The sequence below is a fragment of the Equus asinus genome, chromosome 14 (genome assembly GCF_041296235.1).
Source record: "Equus asinus isolate D_3611 breed Donkey chromosome 14, EquAss-T2T_v2, whole genome shotgun sequence".
In the NCBI taxonomy this organism is placed as follows: Eukaryota; Metazoa; Chordata; class Mammalia; order Perissodactyla; family Equidae; genus Equus; species Equus asinus.
In genome coordinates this window covers 37,899,965-37,915,564 of record NC_091803.1, presented here as the reverse complement: position 1 = coordinate 37,915,564, position 15,600 = coordinate 37,899,965, and the positions used below count along the sequence as shown (strand labels likewise).

The following is a 15,600-nucleotide window of genomic DNA, read 5'->3' as shown; positions in this document are numbered from 1 at the left end:
TGGGCTGATCAGCCCCTATCCAGCCTACAGTTTCCATTTCACTGTTGCAGTGTGTGCCAAGGCCCTACTGGCCATCTCTTCCTGCTCAAATACCACCAGCCTCTAAGAATGTTCCCCAGTTCCTACGTTCAATGTTCCCTTGCTTCCATGCTGCCCGTAACACTCTGCTTGTCTGTCTCGGGGGCCCTTAAGTCATTCACCCTTATTATTTATAATAAACAAAAAGTGGAAACAGTGCAGGTGTCCAGCAAAGCAGCACAGAGGACAAACTGTGGTATATGTATACAATGAAAACCAATTCAGTGTTTTCCATTGGTTAACCACCAGGGCCCGGTGGTTAAGTTTGCATGCTCTGCTTCAGCGGCCCAGGGTTTTGCCGGTTTGAATCCTGGGCACGGACATGGCATCACTCATCAGGCCACGCTGAGGCGGCGTCCCACATAGCACAACCAAAGGGACCTACAACTAGAATATACAACTACGTACGGGGGAGCTTTGGGGAGAAGAAGAAGAAGAAGAAAAAAAGAAGATTGGCAACAGACGTTAACTCAGGTGCCAATCTTTAAAAAAATAAAAACAATTCGGCATGTAACAATAAGGAACTACTGATATACACAACAACATGGAGGAATCTCAAAAACATTCTAAGTGAATAAAGCCTTCACATAAAAGAGTGGGTATTTCACAATTCCATTTATATGAAATTCCAGAAACGTCTGCTAAACTATGGAGAAAAGAATTCAGAATGGTGGAGGTGGGCAGTGGGCAGGCAGGGATGGATGGGGAGAACCTGAGGGAACTTTCTGTGGGGGATGTTAACGCTCTGTATCTTTACAGGAGTATGCTTTTGTCAAAACTCATACTTTAACATTAGGTGGATATTCTATAAACATAGGGATTGAGTGATTAATTGTAGCATTAATTGCAACTGATGTTTTTATAGGCATTTGCTGGAAGACATTATTTTTATCCTAACCGTAAGTTATTGTGGTATTTTTGACCAACTAGGCCCATGAATCTGCAATGCTCCTCTCCACAAACATTTGAGAGTCTACTGTGCCTCAGGGACTATGCTAGAACCTTGCCTCTGGAAGGTTCTTGTTCGTATGTAAGTTTTAAGTTTACAAAGCACTTTCAAAACATTTTCCCAATTAATTTACAACATATTTCTTAGGTCCTAATCTGTAGTTTCTGCTCTCAAATAAGAACCCTTTGCTTCCTAGGAAGGGCTGTGGTTTATCGGATGCCCTGCCTGAGACAGCCCTCAGATATGTGTGAAATTAATATATTTCACATGCCTAAATATGTGGATGTATGAAATATCCACATGGGCACAAAATTCTCTCAACTATCGTTCTCTAGTAAAACTAAAAGCTGTGATTATATCCCATAAAGCTTAACGAAAGCAGTTTTGGATCAAAACTAGTTTTTACTATACATTGAAAACCAGACACAGAAGTAGTGCCTTTACATTTGTGATTATTTATACACTTTCAAGGCACAGTTGCGTGTGTGTGTAGGTATGTATACATACTCTCAGCATATGCATGTTGGTAAGATAGTCCTTTACAGGTTGATTTTAAAGGTCAAAGGTCAAAATGTAAATCAGGCCACAGAACCTCCCATGGGTCTGAGCTCATTCTGCGTGCAGAATTATAATGCACAAAGTACGAATGTGAAGTGCACACTTAAATCCACTGAAGAAGCGGTGATTAATTAAAAATTAAAATATTAGAGACGCAACTTAGTTATGACAAAATTGAACATTAAACCTTGATTAGCATTTATATGGGAGATGCAAACAATAAGCCATCCTACTTATAATGGCTATTAGGTCAAACTTCGAATTTTGCTGTAAGTTAAGATATTATTAACAATGCAGCAACTACAAATCGAATTCTGCGTGGGTGAGTATCTCCAATAACTTCCTCTTTTTAGTAGAAAAAATGTTTGCTTATTAGGTGATATTTATAAGCTCCTACAAATACCTTTTGCTGTAAAAACTACAAAAATCTGGCTGTCCCATAAGATTTTCCCCCTCTTTATTTTAAATTAGGATATTATTTACATGCAATAAAATTCACTCATTTTAAGTGTTCAGTTTAGCTAATTTGGGAATTGCATAGAACCATGTAAGCACTACAGCAATCAAGATATAGAACAGTTCCTTTTCTTCAAAAAGATTCTTTGTGCCATTTTGTACTCAATCCCCTTCCTGTGGCCACTAATCTGCTGTGGTTCCTACAGTTTTGCCTTTTCTAGAAGTTCATACGAATGAAATCATACAGTACGTTATCTACTCTTTTGTGTTTGGCTCTTTCACTTAGCATAATACTCTGAGAACCAGCCACAAAGCTGGAAGTACTGGTGTTTCATTCCTTTTATTACTGAGTAGTACCTAGTTCATAGTATGGCTATACCACAATTCATTTATTCACTTACCAGTTGTTGGACATTTGTGCTGCTTCCAATTTTTTGCTATTGTAAATATGAACATCTGTGTAAAGACTTTTCTGAGTTTTCATGTTTTTTATTGTGGTAAAATACACATAACATAAAACTTACCATCGTAACCATTTTTAAGAGTACGGTGTGGTGGTATGAAGTACATTTATATTGTTGTGCAACCATTACCACCATCCATCTCCAGAACTCTTTTCATCTTGCAGAACTGAAACTCCATGTCCATTAAACAATAACTCCCCACGCCCCTCTCCCTCCCAACCCCTGGCAACCAGCGTTCTACTTTCTGTCTCTGATTTTGACTACTTTAGGGGTCTCATATAAGTGGAATCATACAGAATTTGTTCTTTTGTGACTGGCTTATTTCACTTAGCATAATGTCAAGCAAGGTTCATCCATGTTGTAGTATGTGTCAGAATTTCCTTCCTTTTTAAGGCTGAATGATACTCCACTGTACATATATTTCATATTTTGCTTATGTATGCATCTGTCAATGGACGCTTGGGGTGTTTCTTTAGCTACTACGAATAATGCTGCTACAGATATGGGTATACAAATATCTCTTCAAGACCTTGCTTTTAATTCTTTTGGGTATATACTAAGAAGTGCAATGGTTGGATCATATTGTTAATCTATTTTTAGTTTTTTGAAGAACCACCATCCCGCTTTCTATAATAACTATACCATTTTCCATTTCTACCAACAGAGCACAAGATTCCAATTTCTCCATATCCTGACCAACACCTGTTATTTTCTGTTTTTGTTTTGTTGTTTTTTTTGATGGTAGCCATCCTAATGGGTGTGAGGTGGTATCTCACTGTGGGTTTGACTTGCATTTCCCTAATGATTAGTGATCCTTCCATGTGCTATTGGCCATTCGTGTATCTTCTCTGGAGAAACGTCTAAGCAAGTTCTCCGCCCATTTTTGAATTAGTTTGTTTTTTGCTGTTGTTGAGTTTTAGGCGTTCTCTAGATATTCTAGATATTAACCCCTAATGAGATATATGATTCTAAAATATTTTCTCCCATTCTGTGTGCCTTTTCACTCTGTTGATAGTATCTTTTGATTAAAAAAAAGTCTTTAATTTTCATGAAGTCCAATTTGTCTATTTTTTTCTTTGGTTGCCGGTGCCTTTGGTGTCATATACCAAAAAAAAAAAAAAAAAATCACTGCCAAATGCAATGCGTGAAGCTCTTACCCTATGTTGTCTTCTAAGAGTTTTATAATTTTAGCTCTTACATTTACATTTTTGACCCAGTGTGAGTTAATTTTTATACATATTCCATAATACGAAGATAAGTGTCCAACTTCATTCTTTTGCATGTAGATATCCAGTTTACCCAATTTATTACACAGACCATCGTTTTCCCATTGAATGGTCTTGGCACCCTTGTTGAAAATCATCTGACTATGTAAGTGAAGGTTCATTTCTGGGCTCTCTCTTATGTCCCATTGGTCCACATGTCTGTCCTTATGCCAATACCACACTATTTTGTTTTCTGTAGCTTTAGCTTTGTAGTAAGTTTTGAAATTAGAAAGTGTTAGTCCTCCACTTGGTTCTTTTTCAAGATTGTTTTGGCTATTTGAGTTCCCTTGAGATTCCATATGAATTTTAGGATGGATTTTTCTACTTCTGCAAAAATTGTCATTGGAATTTTCAGAGGAATTGCATTGAATCTGTAGATCACTTTAGTTGGTACTGACATCTTAGCAACATTAAGTCTTTGAATCCATGAACATGGGATATCTTTAAGTCTTCTTTACCTTCTTTCTGCGATGTTTTGTAGATGGTAGAAGAGAGCTCTCTCTCTCTGTCTTCCTTTTCTTATAAGAGCACTAATTTCATCATGAGGACCCCACCCTCATGACCTCATCTAACTCTAATAACCTCCCAAAGGCCCTGTCTCCTAATACCATCACATTGGGGATTAGGGCTTCAACACACGAATTGGGGAGGGAGTGAGCACAATTCAGTTCACAGCACAAGGTGACTAGGATTTTTTCTAATCTTTTCCTCTAGAAGTGATGTTATAGTTTTAATTCTTACGTCTAGGGCTATGAGTTATTTTAAGTTCATTACGTATGTGGTGTGACGTAAGAGTAGAAGGGCATTTTCTTTTGCTGTTCGTTTTCTCTTATCCAACTGCTTTGCATTATTTGTTGACAAAACTAACCTTTGCCTACTGGATAACCAGGACCTTTGCCAGAAATTTTTAATTTTCCAACTTTCCAACAGTTACTAATCTTCAGGATTTAAGAACAAGAAATTGGAATTCCCAAATCATAAATTATTCTGTATTTTTTATAGTACTTTATTATGTTTTTTAAGTAATAATGAGTTATCATAATCATAAACAGAAATCACTTTTCTGTGATAGGATTATATTAAAAATTTCAAGGGTTAGGTCAGTAAAGTAAGGTATAGTAATAAATACATGAGTTATTATGAACCAATACACTATTACAAAATTATATATTTCAGTAATGTAAAAATAATCTCTACTTGATATAGACATAGGTAATAGAAAACATTAAAAGAATAAAACATTAGTGTCGAATGGATGCCCAATAAATTCATTTAGAAATTGAAAGATGTCACAAATACTTAATATTTAAAAGTTATTCTTAAATGAGATTTTAAAACACACACACATTAATCGCTAGTATTTGTCTTGTGACCGGCATTCCAGGTGCAGAAGAGTTTCTTTCAAGTTGTGCTGACGTTGGTCAAATTGTCTTGAGTGCGTCTAAAGCCAACACAAGGTGAGAGTTAGACTACATACTGCCTCACGGAAGCTCATTTCCTATTCTGGGGATGAAAATATTTTGTCTGCTTGCCTCGATTTTGGTTTTGCTGTAAAAATTGATATTGCTTGTCCTAATTCAGATTTTAGATCAGCTGATTTCACAGTGGAGTATTCCACAGTGATATTCACATCTTGTCTTTGTGTTTCTTCTGTAAATGTATTTACAAAGAACAGTAGCCTAAAGCAAATATTCAAACACTGAAACACTACTGGATTCTATTAAGATAACGTAACATTTGGATATGCTAGCAAGGCTGACAACACCACTACATAGAAACATGTTTCCAAGTGCCAATTTTAAGGACTGCTTCCAAAACTTATTCTTTCTTGGAACCAGAGTCACAGGATTTAAAAAAAAAAAAATTTTCACTTATGCATTTCAGGTTCTTTTTCGTTTGTTTGGTTTTTTTGTTTGTTTGTTTTGTGAGGAAGATTGGCCCTGTGCTAACATCTGTGCCAATCTTCCTCTATTTTGTGTGGGATGCCTCCATAGCGTCACTTGATGAGCGGTGCTAGGTCTGTGCCTGGGACCTGAAACTGCGAACCCTGGGCCACTGAAATGGAGCACGCAAACTTAACCACTACGCCACCAGGCCAGCCCCAAGATTCACAGGATTTTTATAAAGTGTACTAATGTGTATAAATTCATTAATATATTTTTATTTATAAGAATGACTCACTGTTAAAAGCAGACAGTGCCATGAACACACACTTCTAACACGGCAACTGTGACAAGCAGGAATGACTGATCTGATCGTGGCCCCTTCTCTCCAACATGCTCCTGTCCTGGTTTCAGAAATGCTGACCTGAACTTCTGACATTGATTCCACTCTTGCTTTGGACTTCATGTCAGTGGATTCTTTTGAACTAGGAGTGTCTATGTTGATGGTTAGACTTTGATTCCCACACATTTCTTCTTTTATCCTGATCTCTCAACTGATTTTTCTCAGGATCTGGAGTAACATACAAATGCCCCTAGAAATGCCAGGAAGGAATTCCTGCCTGGAAACAGTACTGGAAATCCACTGACCACAAATGTGTGCTTGTATTTCTGGACTCTGTTCTGTTTCATTATCTATTTGTCTTTCCTTACGCCAGCACCACACTGTCTTTATTCCTATGGCTTTAGAGTAAGTCTTACAGAGACAGACTAAGTCCTTTCGTGGGCTGGGAGGTTCGTGCTGCTGGATAAAACAGCCACCTTTCAGTGTAAAGGGCTGCCCAGCTTACAAAATTCTCTCATCGGATACTTGTATACGACCATCTGAAGCTGAACACGTGTTTTCATTCCCGTTTCACAGACAAGACCCCTCATCCTCCGCCTAAGTGGCTTCCCTCAGCTTGTGTAGCTGGTCAGGGAGATCTGAGACTGGGCCCCAAGCCCAGTGCTCTCTGAACTGCTCAAAACCCCCTCCTCACCCACACCTTCCCAGGGCCGGTTCTTAGGGTGCAGGTCTCAGATGAAAAGAGACCCCTCGAGAAGGCGTCCCTGACCCCTGAGGAGCCCCTCACCCTTCAGGACTCATCCTTCTACCTTGTTTCGTCTCCCTCCTACTCAACCCCGCCTGTGCTTCCTCCTTGTTTCTTTGTTTATTCTCTCTCTGCCTCTAGAACGTAAGCTCCACAGGGAAGGATCCCGCCTCCTCTGGACCACGACATTCTCGCCCCTGGCACACGGCCTGCAGAGAGTAAGTCCGCCGAGTCAAGTTTGTTGAACGGATGAAATACGGGAATGCTTCCCCCCAAAGCAATAAGGCAAGTGACAAACCCAAACTGCTTATTTCATCCTGCACTGCATATAATATTAACATGGTTTAAGTCCACTTCCCCAGTCTGTCTGGATAAAAACCCATTCCCTATAGATGTAACTAAGGGAAAGAGGAATGTCCCACTGTACAAAATACCTCACACAGCACAGCAAACTGGAAAAATCTGGGGAAGTGGGAGCTAGAAAATGCATTTTTATTGTTTTCACAAACTTTCATACTGAATTCAAATTCCAGGAGCGTGACTATTTCTGTTTTCGGGCACGATTCTGGGTGGATGAGGGGAGGATGCAGCACAGCCTATGCTCAATTCAGAAGGCCAACCCTTGAAGATTGCTGCTAAACTGTTAAAATTAACATTAAATAAGGTATGTCTGTATGATAGCTAGCCAGTAATAATGGACATCTCTTGTGGAAAAGGAGTGAGTGTGTCTGTGTGTGTGTGTGTGTATGTGTGTGTTACAGAGACAGAAAAAGTAAGAGAGAGATGGGGGGAGAGAGAATATACGAATGTGTTGTGTGAGCATGTGCTCAGTCCCAGATATAAATTTTATCCGTAATTATATAAATTGGCCTAAATGAGAGAGAAAATGGTTCTGGGTTATAAAGAATCAATGGCATTCAATTAGAAATACTTTTTACAAGAACCTGGTTTGAATATTTTAAACAATCCCCTACTGCTAACTCACTTTAATTCAATAGAAAAGATGAATTGACAAACATGAAAAAAATTACTCTAACACGAATTCCTAAATTAAGAATTTACAGACAACATACAATTAATTGGAGCTGAATTGAGAAGATCTGAAATTTTCAGAAGCTGGGATGAAATTTACTTTTGCACTAAAATTCACCTTTGACTCTGATGAAAGGATTTGCTAATGAAACCAGTAATGTAATCAAAGTTATAGGAGGAAAAAAACTAACTCCCCCTCCTATACCAAAAGCCCAACTATTTTAGAAAATGAACTGCTTTTAAAACATTCCTAGGAAGTTAGACATAACCGATTGAACACATTTATCTGCAGAGAGAGAAATCTCTACGAGGCAGAGAGGAGAGGAGACGCAGCACCAGAGGGTGGGATGTCAGCTCACTTTGGAGGCACTCTCTTTGGAGGTGACAAGCTGGGAGAAGAGTGCCAAAGAACCATGCGTAGAGGAGGAGACAGAAATCCAAGTGTGGTATAAAAGGCTGATTCACCCAACAGAGCCCTGCAAAATCTTGGCAAACCACAGGCACCAAATTCCTGAAACAAGCAGGTGATAAGGACGGGGGCCATGTCAGCAGGGAGAAAGCTGTCCTAGGATCTCCACTCCCATCCCCGGGAAGCCAGGGCACCAGCATTCCCCCAGCCAGCGGGAACCGGAGAGGAGCTTTAGTCTCTGGCACCTGGTCCAGCAGTAAAGAGTGGGAATGGGTGGGGCAACAAGAACTGACTAACGGGGGAAGTAGCATCCCCCGAATGCTGAGAAGTGAGGCCCCTGGCTTTCTTCTGCCGATCACATCAGCAGTCAGGCTTATCTTCCCCAAGTTGCAAATCAGAAAATCGATCTCTAAGAAAACTGAATCCTTACAGCTAATATCATACATAAGCTGAGTAGTTTTTCCCTAAGAGATCAGCAACAAGACAAAGATGTTGGCTCTCACTACTTCTACTCAACGCTGTACTAGAGGCCCTCACCAGTGCAACAGGCAAGAGAAAGAAATAAAATGCATACACTCCACTGGAGGGGGAGACATACAATTGCCTTTATTTACAGATATGACCATGTAAACAGAAAACACCACACAGCCTACAAAAAGCTATTAGAACTAATAAGTGAACTTAGTAAGGTCCAAGGATACAAGGTCAAAACACACAAATCAATTGTATTTCTTTATATTAGCAATGAACTGCAAGTTGAACTTCAAAAATATGACTTACAATAGCATCAAAAAACAAAATACTTAGGGACAACTCTAATAAAGCATATGCAAAATCTGCATGCTGAAAACTATAATACACTGATAGAAAAATCACAGAAAACTTGAATTAGTGAAAGATACACCATGTTCATGGGTTGGAAGACTCAATATAGTTAAGATGTTCATTCTCCCCCACATCATCTGTAGATTCAACACAATCTCAACCAAAGTCCTTGTAGGCTTTTTGCAGAAATCAACAAACTCACTCTAAACTCTCTGTGGAAAAGTCAAGGACTTAGAACAAATATTTTTTTAAAAAGAAGAACAAGGTTGAAGGACATGGTACCTGTTTTCAAGACTCACTATAGAGCTATAGTAATCAAGACAGTGTGCTACTGGTGAAAGAAGAGAGATCAATGGAATAGAAGAGAGTCCGGAAATAGACTCACATATATACATGGCCAACTGGCTTTTGACAAAGGAGTCAAGGTAATTCAGTAGAGAAAGGATAGTCTTTTTAAAAAAAAAAGAACTTGTACTCATGCCTCACACCATATATAAAAATCAACTCGAAATAGATCATATACCTAAACATAAAAGAAAAATCTATGAAATTTATAGGAAAAAAATGAGAAAATCTTTGTGACCCTAGTTTAGGCAAACATTTCTCACGCAGATCACAAAAATCATAAGCCACAAGGAAAAGCATAAGCTTCAGAGAAAAGATATATAATTACACAGGCAGCTTCTCACTTTATCACTCTACAGAGAAAAACCATCAATAAGATCTGCCTCCACACCCAGAGCTTCTCAATCCCTTTTTAGTTCATTCTTAAATAGTAACGTTTGGCCCAAAATAGCCAAATATTTGGAGAAAGTCTTCAACATGAGAGACAAAAACCCAAATAGACCAATATACAGTCAGAAAAAAACTCTGAGGAAACAGAGACAATGTAGGGAGCAGAGGAAAACTTTAAAAACTACAGGCAGTCCTTGCTTTGCACATAGCACACGACCATAAAAATGACGGCACAGGCTGACCACATCTGCAAGTCAAGAAGCGGTAATAAGTACATGATTTGGAAAAATAAGGAAAATATCAAAGAAAGTTGAAAGTTGTTGCCGCTGAGGAACAGGATGGGGGTGATAGGGGACTTCTGTTTACTATAAACTTTTTTGCGTTATTTGGTCTTTAAAAACAATGCTCATGTATTTCATTGAAAATATTTTAAAAGAAAAAACTGTCAAGGACTTGACAAAGATCCACCTAACGCATGAAAAACTACTACACCAACAGTGAATCATTACTGGTCTGGTATACTCAGCTCTGTTACTCATCGCCTTTGGGACTCTGAACGAGACACAGCCTCTCTGACCTTCCAGTTCTCCCTTGTCATGTCACAGAGGGTGGACTAGATCACCTTCAAGTCCCTTCCAGCTCCACAAGTATACGGCTTTACCAAGTAACACTTGCTCTCACAGTTATAGATGCCACTCATTCTTCAAAACAATATACCTGCATTTCTTCAACAATGTCCTACAATCTAGACGAGCCTTCGGTCTTCACTTCCATTCATCCGAATCAGTGTGGTATGACTGTATTTCACAGTTATTAGCATTTGCAAGTAAAAACGACACATAAGAAAAAATTCATTCCCTAGCTCCCATTGGCAGAGTGCTTCTAACCACTTCCAGTTTGGCACAGCCTGATTCCAATCAATTTTTGCTCAAATAAACGTAAAATTAAAAAAAAACAAAAAACAAAGCCAGTTACCTAAACAACATTTATAGCAATAGTACCTTAATCATCTATATTTTTGAAGATATTCCATCTCTTGGGAAATCGTCATTTTTGGTTGTTTCTGTTTTTCTTATAAATTGATTAACTTCAACTTGAGAAGGAAAACACTCCATAATGTCAATGGGCAGGCTCAAATTTGGAAGTAAATACTGTTTTACAAGTGATGATGAAGGAAGGAGGCAGGAAGGGCTTTCATACTCTGGAAGGATCCAACTTTTCCTCTCTGCTTGGGCACTCACCTTTATCTAATACCCACTGTAGCCAAATGATCTGAGCTAGCGAGCGAGAGAGAAACTGGAGATGAAAGAAGAGGATAAAAAGAAAGCTATCAACCACGTGGAGAATGCTACTCTAAATTTTAACAGTTTCATTATATTCACCAATTTAGCCATCCTAAATGGACATTCACATCATATATTTAGCCAAATTCCAAATGAGATGACATCATTAGCACTAACCATTTGATTTGAGGAATGAACAGGGTATGATGGCTTTACCAGGAAAAGAAAACAAGGTTCTACCTGAGGGGCTGCTCGTGACATGGAGAATGTTATTTTAGCTCCCTAACAGAGGACCACCTACCAGAGGTTCTGACACCAAGAAATCACACACTTCTTGCATCTTAGTTTGGTTCGAGAAGATCCTTCTGGGGGTCATTCATGGCTACAGCAAACTAGAAACTAATCCCTTCTAAGAACTTAGAATTACTAACCTAAGATGATGAACTAATGTACCTCATGGTCACTCCCAAGAATTCCCCAATTCTATCAAATAGATGGTAACTGATGTAATACTCAGAAAATGGTGGTCTGAATATTGATTTCTGCAGCACCGCATGAGACTGATTCTCTTTTAAAATGTTTTCCCTTTAAAAATGTGGTAAGGCATGCATGAATGGTCTTCAGACCTGGGATGTTCCAAGGCATCCACAGTCGATCTACTTCCACCTTCCCATGGTTCTTCCAGTCTAAACAGCAGGCAAGGCAACAAAATAAGGTGGATACTGGTGCAATTATGAAAAGAACATCATTTCTTTCTGCCTTACCTTTAGTGAAGCAATTGAAAGTATTCCTAGCATGACTTTACACTGTTCAAAAGAAAAAAGGCAGTCTGCACAGCCTTCTCCAATAAGAAACTGGGTAGGAAGATGTGTTCCTAGTGTGTTACTGGCTCTCTCGTGCATTCATTTATTTAAACCCTTTTCTGAATGACCACAAGGCATCATTTGTTAGGTGCTGGGACACTAATATGAATAAACAACAGTCCCCAACTTTACCTTTTCATTCCTACAAGAGTCTCCAAGGCAAAGAATTCCCAAGAATTCCAGTAGCATGGAAGGCATCTTGGAAGGCATTTCTGGTGGCAAGGAAGGATCACATGTGGATCTATGAGGAGGGAGCAGGCAGCGGGGAAAGAGCACGAATGGGGTTTGGGATGAGAGACATGAGGGCTTGAACCTGGGTTCCATCAATTATTGGTTTGGTGACTCTGGGCAAGTTCCTTTACTTCTCTGAGTCTCAGTTTCCTCAATTATAAAATAGGTTATTGTGAGGATTAAATAAGAAAACAAGACAAAAGAGCACATGTTACACTGCCTGGCACATGGCAGACATTTAAATGCCAGTGGATTCTCTGTTCCCTCCCTGTCCTATGTGGGCAAAAGGGGAAAGTCCATGCATTTAGTGATGTGATCTGAGTCTTCGGAGGCAGTGGTCCAAAGCTTTGAAAAGCATCAGGAATGAAGGAGAGAGAGAGAAGGTAGAGGAGAAGGAGGGCAGAAGCAGAATGAACAAGTAGGTTGCACAGAATGGTCCTGATGGCCGGAAGGGTAAGGAGGAAAGTGTTCTAGCAGCTTCCCCAGTGGGCAGGTAAGCCATCAGCTAGACAGCTGTTTGTTAACTCACAGGAGCCTGGAACCTGCAGACCATCCAGAACCACTCGAACTGCCCTACTCTGTTGGAAATGTATACAAGGTTTCTAGAAGCCACAGTTCTATTGTTTCCTCAACATTTCATTATGAAAACTTCAAATATACAGAAAAGTTTAAGGAATGGTACAATAAACATCCATTTAGCCATCACTCAGAGTCTATAATTAGTTCTACTTGGGGAATGGAAACTTGAAAACACAGAGCAGATTTTAGTTCTTTTGTATTCGGGAAAAAGAGGGACAAAAGGGAGGATCTAAATGTTCCCATATGACAAACATTTGGCTTTGGCAGTTGAATGAAATGAAATCTTTGAATCAGAGATCTTTGAGCGGACAAAAGGAAGCACCTCAAATCTGTAGACAGCACTTAAACATGGAGGCACCTATCAGCACCATGACAGACGTGGCGCTGGGCCAGGTTCTTCATCCTTACACCCGCCTCCCCCAAATAAACACAAGAACTCGACGGCTTCTCCTGGCCTCTAGTATACCGCAGAATTTTTATAAAACATAAAGTGTCAAAAAAGAACTGCCAGAAAAACGTCAAGGACTTCTACAGTCTGGCAATTAAAATACAGGATTTAACATTACATACTTTATTTCAGCTAAAACTACTACAAATAATCCTAACTGCACATGATCTGGGTAACTGAAACAGGAAATTTGTTTCGTGTTTGGTTAACAGATATGGAAAAAATAGTATTTCACTTCCCTATCATCTAAGGGTGTTGAGGGAAATTTCAATTATTAGCATCATTTAAAAAAATTATACTATTACATGAAGACAAAAAAATATGTAACATTATTAGAAACACAGATGATGATGATTATTACTATTTTAAAGATTGGCATCTGAGCTAACATCTGCTGTCAATCTTCTTTTTTTTTCCTTCTTTCTTTCTTCTTAGTCTCCCCAAAGCCAGTACATAGTTGTATACTCCAGTTGTGCGTGCCTCTGGTCGTGCCATGTGGGACGCCACCTTAGCGTGGCCTGATGAGCGGTGCCATGTCCACGACCAGGATCCGAACCAGTGAAACCCTAGGCCGCTGAAGCAGAGTGTGTGAACTTAACCACTTGGCTACAGGGCCGGCTCCAACTATTTTTAATTATGGTTAATCAAATAAACACTAACTACTTAAAAATATAAATATAAAATTTATATTACAAATAATTTTAAATTTAGTATTCAAATATTACTGCTATCATGAAACATGAAAGCATTCCAAAACATCAAATGTCACACTAAGTGTAAGGTGATATTAAACTGAGCTTTCATGTTATTTAAAATAAAATCTTGAGATGATATACTGCTTTAAAGTGTGAGGTGAAAGCAGGCTTTCAGTGCCAAATTCGAGACTTCTGCATACAGGAACTTTTAAACGGAAATGCTGAATTCTATTGGAGATGGCGGCTAACTTTTCCGTTTTTAAATTCAAAGAAAGCTAAGTCATTGCTAAAATCTTCTGAATTTTAATGAATTACAGATTTAAAAAAATCAACTGACAGATATCTTACAGATTAAACTCTTTTAAAAATACACGAGATAGTTTTTAATAAATACAATTGTTCCACTTTCACAGGTGTGCTTTTGTCAGTTTTGGTAGAATCGACACTTCATGCTCTAGGTCTAGTAAAGCAGACCTTCAGCTAAAATAGTCTACCTGGTTGCCACACACACCATAGCCCACACGACAGGTGAGGAAAGAAAGGCCAGATCCCACGGCATTATTTCAATCTACTTACCAACCTCTCGTATTTTATCTTGAGAACTTTTACAAAAGCATTTTAATAAAGTATAAAATAGATAAGTAGGAATTGGACATTCAATTCATCTACTATTTTTCTTGATAATTCACAATTTTCTATGTATTTTTTTAAAGCATTCTAAGTCTCTCATTAGCATCCTCCCCCATCATGAGAAAGGCTTCAAGTCTAATTCAACTATAAAAAATGCATTCCAAGTCGCCTGCATCTTTTTTGAATTTTCAATTGTGGGAAAATACACATAACAAAATGTATCATCTGAACCATTTCAAGTGTACAACTCGGTAGTGTTAGGTACATTCACATTATTGTGCAACCAATCTCCAGAACTCTTTTCAGCCTGCAAGACAGAAACTCTACACCTATTAAACAGCTCCCATCCTCTCCTCCCCCGAGCCCGTGGCAACCACCATCCCACTTTCTGTCTATGAATTTGACTATTCTAGGTATTTCATGTGAGATCATACAGTATTTGTCTTTTTGTGCTTGGCCTATTTCATTTAGTATAATGTCTTTAAGGTTCATCCATGTCATAAAACGTGTCAGAATTTCTTTCCTTTTTAAAGTTGAATAATATCCCATTGTATACCTGTACCACATTTTGTTTATCCAAATTGCCTGCATCTCTTTTGATGTTATTCTCAGGAATTCTGTTGAAATATCTCCTCTGGAAGAAAGCAAAGGTGTCCTGACCTACTGGTCCAAGAGAAGTCAAAGGAAAGAGACAAGGCAGATCAGTTCATCCTTCCTGGACCCGACCAGGCAGGCGAGACAGAACAGGGACAAGTTAGAGCTGTTGCTACATCTTGATTTAAAAGCTCCCAGGTTTTAGGTCTTAGGAACATACCATGGTAAAACCAATTTGTCTGGCTAATTATCCCATTTTATTAGTAATTACATACTTTAAAATTCTGCATTTTACATTGACCAGACTCTCATTTTATGCTGAATTTTATTTGAATTTCTTAAAACACTCCCTTCAGGGGGCTGTCCCCATGGCCTGGTGGTTAAGTTCGGCATGCTCCGCTTTGGCGGCCCGGGTTTGAGTCCCTGGCATGGACCTATACCACTTGTTGATGGCCATGCTGTGGCAGTGACCCATATACACAATAGAGGCACAGATGTTAGCTCAGGGCAAATCTGGGCGAATCTTCCTCAGCAA

The 15,600-nt window shown here is 38.9% G+C and overlaps 1 protein-coding gene across 5 annotated transcripts in view; it reads right to left on the bottom strand.

Annotated features, from left to right (window-relative positions):
- Window positions 1–15,600, bottom strand: part of PARN (poly(A)-specific ribonuclease) — a 148,166-nt gene that overhangs the window by 14,154 nt on the left and 118,412 nt on the right. For 2 of the 5 annotated variants that reach the window (XM_070484890.1, XM_044746708.2), the window contains one exon: window positions 3,248–5,211. The exons of the other annotated variants lie outside the window; for them this stretch is intronic. In XM_070484890.1, the coding sequence (XP_070340991.1) occupies window positions 5,172–5,211 (40 nt within the window). In that variant the 3' untranslated portion in view covers window positions 3,248–5,171. Of the gene's footprint in view, window positions 1–3,247; window positions 5,212–15,600 lie in introns of those variants that run through there. 5 annotated transcript variants of the gene reach the window in all.